This window comes from Electrophorus electricus, chromosome 18, assembly GCF_041902795.1.
Source record: "Electrophorus electricus isolate QZ-2024a chromosome 18, ASM4190279v1, whole genome shotgun sequence".
Lineage (NCBI taxonomy): Eukaryota > Metazoa > Chordata > Actinopteri > Gymnotiformes > Gymnotidae > Electrophorus > Electrophorus electricus.
In genome coordinates this window covers 10,115,001-10,119,698 of record NC_137514.1, presented here as the reverse complement: position 1 = coordinate 10,119,698, position 4,698 = coordinate 10,115,001, and the positions used below count along the sequence as shown (strand labels likewise).

The 4,698-nt window shown below is 42.3% G+C and overlaps 1 protein-coding gene across 2 annotated transcripts in view; it reads right to left on the bottom strand.

The window, feature by feature from the left end:
* Positions 1–4,698, bottom strand: part of LOC113580325 (calsequestrin-2-like) — a 7,069-nt gene continuing 2,371 nt past the window's right edge. For both annotated transcript variants that reach the window (XM_081701614.1, XM_027014804.3), the window contains exons 3-12: positions 4,552–4,636; positions 4,248–4,348; positions 3,654–3,765; positions 2,512–2,585; positions 2,059–2,189; positions 1,897–1,942; positions 1,732–1,786; positions 1,513–1,613; positions 1,343–1,417; positions 1–582 (exon numbers count right to left, since the gene is read on the bottom strand). In XM_081701614.1, coding sequence (XP_081557740.1) covers positions 364–582; positions 1,343–1,417; positions 1,513–1,613; positions 1,732–1,786; positions 1,897–1,942; positions 2,059–2,189; positions 2,512–2,585; positions 3,654–3,765; positions 4,248–4,348; positions 4,552–4,636 — 999 coding nt within the window. In that variant the 3' untranslated portion in view covers positions 1–363. The remainder of the gene's footprint in view (positions 583–1,342; positions 1,418–1,512; positions 1,614–1,731; positions 1,787–1,896; positions 1,943–2,058; positions 2,190–2,511; positions 2,586–3,653; positions 3,766–4,247; positions 4,349–4,551; positions 4,637–4,698) is intronic.

The window sequence follows — 4,698 nt, the reverse complement described above, 5'->3', positions numbered from 1 at the left end:
TGTCACCACAGTCAGACTTTAATTACCATTTGTTTGGAACAACTCCGAGCACATACCAAATCTTGCACATCTTGCCCACTGTGTGGCTAAAATTAATGATTTCTTACACGCGGAGAAAATAAACACAGTTTAGGCAATATTCTTACAGTATTAGTGTTTATATCTATATTTATGTATTGATGTCTTTTTAAATTCTGTTTTTAAATTGTTTTCTAAAAGCACCAATGAAATCATTTTAATTGCTTATTGGAACCAAGAATTCGTTTATCCTGAATGAAGTGGAATTTAGGCTAAAAATTGCAACAGTACCACAATATGTATACAAAGAAAATCATCTGACAAAGTGTACAATATATCAATCAATCAGTCATCATCATCATCATCATCATCATCTTCCTGGTCATCATCATCACTATCATCATCGTCACTGTCATCATCATCGGACTCGTCGTCATCAGCATCGTCGTCATCATCGTCTTCAGTGTTGACCTTTCCAGAGAGGACGTCCTCGATCCAGTCCTCCAGTTCCTCGGCCGTGGGCAGTGCCTCATCGTTTGGCATGTTCAACCACACGCTGTCCGCCTGCCAAAAGTTACCCACCCACCCACCCGGGCAACCTTTGCTCTGTCAATCATTATTCATCAAGTGCGCATATAAATTTTACAGACGTTAAAGTTACGCTACCTCAAGGACCACCCAACCTAAAAATTAAGATAACCTGAACTAATTTTTGGGAGGGTGGAATTCAATTCTCAAGTCCACATCTAAATCAGGATAACACTGTTAATACTCAGTAGTCTCGGGAGATCATCCTAGCAAAATTCCTGGCCTTAGAACCATAGATGGTTGACCTGAGAAGAAGGATCAAGCTCATGGTATCTCCTCTCCAGTTTACTGCTAATGTTAGAAGGTATAACTTGGGCACAACTTTCAAACTGCAATGGAATCTACATTTACAAGGGACTGGGTTGCCTTGACTTCTGAGCAATAGAACCAGTGAGGGATAGGCCCTCCTTAAATGGTGACTAATTTTTCAAGTGAATTAGATGCTTAATGCATGATTAAAAATCAGGGTGAGGATTCATACAGGGACTCACGTGTTCCTGCTAAACATTCATAAAGGCTGGGCAGGATATTTTGCTCACAGATATGCATCAGGAGCCATGATTACCAATCCGATACCAATAGGCTTGATTTCACTGTAAACCCTTTCTGCCAACCAGACGTCTTTGCGACTGTGCAGAGCTCAAGGTATCTGGTACCACATCCAGGTTATTCATGCACCTGCAATATGATTTTAAATAAGAACACACCATGCTGCGTGGTGCTCAAGGTAACTTACATCTGTGACATTGACCACCCCGATCTGAGGTCTGAAGAGATCCACCTTAAAAGTCTTCTCCCAATAGGCAGTCAGCTGTGTGTGTGTGTGGGGGAGCATTAGAGAACTGCCATTAGAAAGCATACACTCCTGCTGCCCTGATAAACATTACAATGACTGTAAGGTCTCACCAAGGGGAAGTCATCAGGGTCAATCCACATTATGCTCAGATCGGGGTTCTTGGTGTTGTCTCGGGCCACTTCTTTCAAGATATCCAGGAATTCATACCCATCTGACATACCCAACAGTGTGACTTGTGGTTATTTATCCAAGCACAAAGCCCGTCACCATGTGTTTAGACAGAATGGCTCACTCAGTAGAAGAATGAAAAAAACAAAACAAAGACACACCCGGGTCCTCCTCCTCAGCGAAAGCGACGATGTGGATCCCATCCATGTCATCTTCCTATGAAACAAGCAGAATGGATGCCGCTCCATTTCAACAAAACAAAACCGCCATCTTAATCTAAATCTCAAACTGACACTTTTAGGCAACAAAATGAAGGTTTTACGCACCCATGTCTCAAACATGTCCTCTGCTCGCAGTTTCCTCAGGGTTGGCCTGAGACGAAACGGCAGACTCAGCAAAAAACTCTCTCACTCTAGAAACCTTATAGTCATAGATTTAAATGTATTGCAACTAGCTGAACCTGGCAAAAATATTTGCCTCTGGCTCACCTCCGGTGCTGATTGATAAAATCCACTATCTCATCCTCCGCGTTGGGCTTGCCGGGTATAGTGACCGGCTCATCCATGAAGGGCTCGTAGAAATCTACTTCATTCATCCTCAAAGTCAGCTGTTTGGCCACCTGCAGCAGAGCACAGCGATGCAGTACTGCCAGACACACACCACAACCTCTACCTCTAATGAAGGGCCTTTAATACGCCTGGATTCACTTCACTTAAAATGCAACCAGTGTATTTCGACTCCAGCACAGAGTGGTTAATAGCTGTAAAAAGGGCCGGGGGAGGTATAAGATCCATTTGGATGGTTGTATTTTATGGCATTCGCTTGAAATGACAGCATGTACAGCAGCTCTGCTTCATGACTGTTTAGACAATACCTGCCCTTTTGCGTCCATCTGTTAGGATCGGTTTAGTTAGCACTTTGGAATGAGATGACACACTCACCCCTTTGTCAAATGTGGCAAAAAACTTCACATACGGCTGAAACTGCTCGGCTGCCCCCTGAAAAGACTTGTAGTCTGAAAGAAAAGTGTTTACTTGTGAGCAGTGTGACAGAATGACAAGCAGAGAGAGTTGGCCCCGCCACCCCACCTCCCCACCGCCCGCTCAACCCCATCAAAAACCGATAATGTGAGAAATTGTTGAGGGAAGGATAGCAAAAGCTGGAATGCGAACCAAGCCGCTATCGAACAGTGCTACTCTCGTGCATCGGCCTTAACAATGCGCCTGGAGGTCACGGCAGGAGCCTCTTCAATCTCTCCATCTTGAAATGGGATTTTTAATAAAGGCTTAGGAGCACACATACAGAAGCAGATAGCTCTCTTCTCCTCCCGCCTCACAGCCAAGGCACTTAATCTATACGGCTGATGGAAGACCAGCGAATAGCTTGTCTAGTTGTGTAGAGAGCGGGGCTTTGGTGTGGTACAATAGCTGACTGTGTTTGTTTTATTTTAGAATTAAGCCTTGGTAAAACACAGGCCCCTTTAAGAATGAAAGATTACAATTGCTGTAAAGAGACTGGCAGGGATAATACTATGGCTCTGGTCTCACTCCATACAGAAACCACTTTGAAACTGAGACTTTGAGATTTAATTTCTAAACAGGCGCTGCTGGCAGCAACAAGGATGCATATGTCAAAAAATTCAAACGGGTCACAACAGAAATGTTTCTTTTGTCTGTGCCAGTTTCTCATAGATCGTAATAGATACGTAGTATATAATCAGTCATATCTCCTTTCATTATCTAAGCAAAATCACAAACAAGATATTCACAGATGATATGTTAGCCTATAATAGGCATCTATTTTAAATAAGAATTCATACATGACCAGTTATGGATAAGCCGTCAGTTTTATTAAAGCATTAAATTAAATTAAATTAAATTAAATATCATGCTTTCTGCAATCCAAAAACTGCTATTTGTAGTTATCACTTTTTGTGTATTAATGCTTGGAGTGTATTAATAATGTAGTTATCCAGTTATCTGTAAATACTCAAGATGTCAAATCTCCAGTGAACACATGAATTCCTAATTCTTGGATGAATGTGCACACATTGGAGACTGTGAGCGGGAGGAGAGAAGCTCACATTCAGAATCCTTGCCCCTAAAGTAGCCAATGAGGCGCATGTCTTCATCCATCCGCTCAAAGGCCCGCTGCTCCGTAGGGTTACTAATCAGCTCCACAGCATCCTCCAGCAGCTGCAACACACACACACACATATGCACATACGCACGCATGCACATACGAATGCACACGTGCACACACGCACATATACGCACACGCACATACACGCGCACAGATATATTCATACATGTACAACCATACACACATACATGCACACATGGACAAATGCATACGTATGCACACATATGCATATATACAAAGACACACACACACAATATTGTTTTGCTATCTTTGGGGAATGGGGTGTAGTAAGGTATTGGAATTCTGCAGAATATGCAGCTCTGGAGATTCAGGATTTTTGCTGAATCTTCAGTTTTGCTGATGTTATTCATGTTCACTAAGAACATTCAAATGACATATGCATGAAGCACCAAGTGTACAAGCTCCTATGATAAGATATTTGCAAATCTGCTCAATTGCTGTTACACTCTGATGAGATTCTATGCATGTATGTACCCTGAAGTAAATTAGCATAATCCTACACATCTATACTCACATCCAGCAGGAACTCCACCAGTGTGTCTGCAGAGAGCTCTCCATCAAACTCTATCACACGCTCATCCTTGAAGACATAAATGCTACCCTCTTCCTCCAAACCTAACAACCATGGACAGTGTTGTTGTGTAAACAAAAGGTGAGTCTATAATTTCATTCTTTAATGTTAATGAAAAGGGCTGTACCTGAGACCAAAAACGGTTCCTTTACTTAGAGGTTTGTACCTTCCTCACATAATAGTGAAGTCATTATATCTGAGTCTTAAGCCCAACCCTACCGAGTCTGAGTCTTAAGACCAACCCTACCGAGTTTCTTGGCCACCTTGGCATCCTTATGAGAGTCTACCATTCCGAACCCTATATCCTTGTCTTCCAGGATTTGGGCAGTGAGCTGGAAATTCAAAAGAGAGAGAGAGAACAAGAAACACATCAGGCTCGAATAAAGAAATTGTG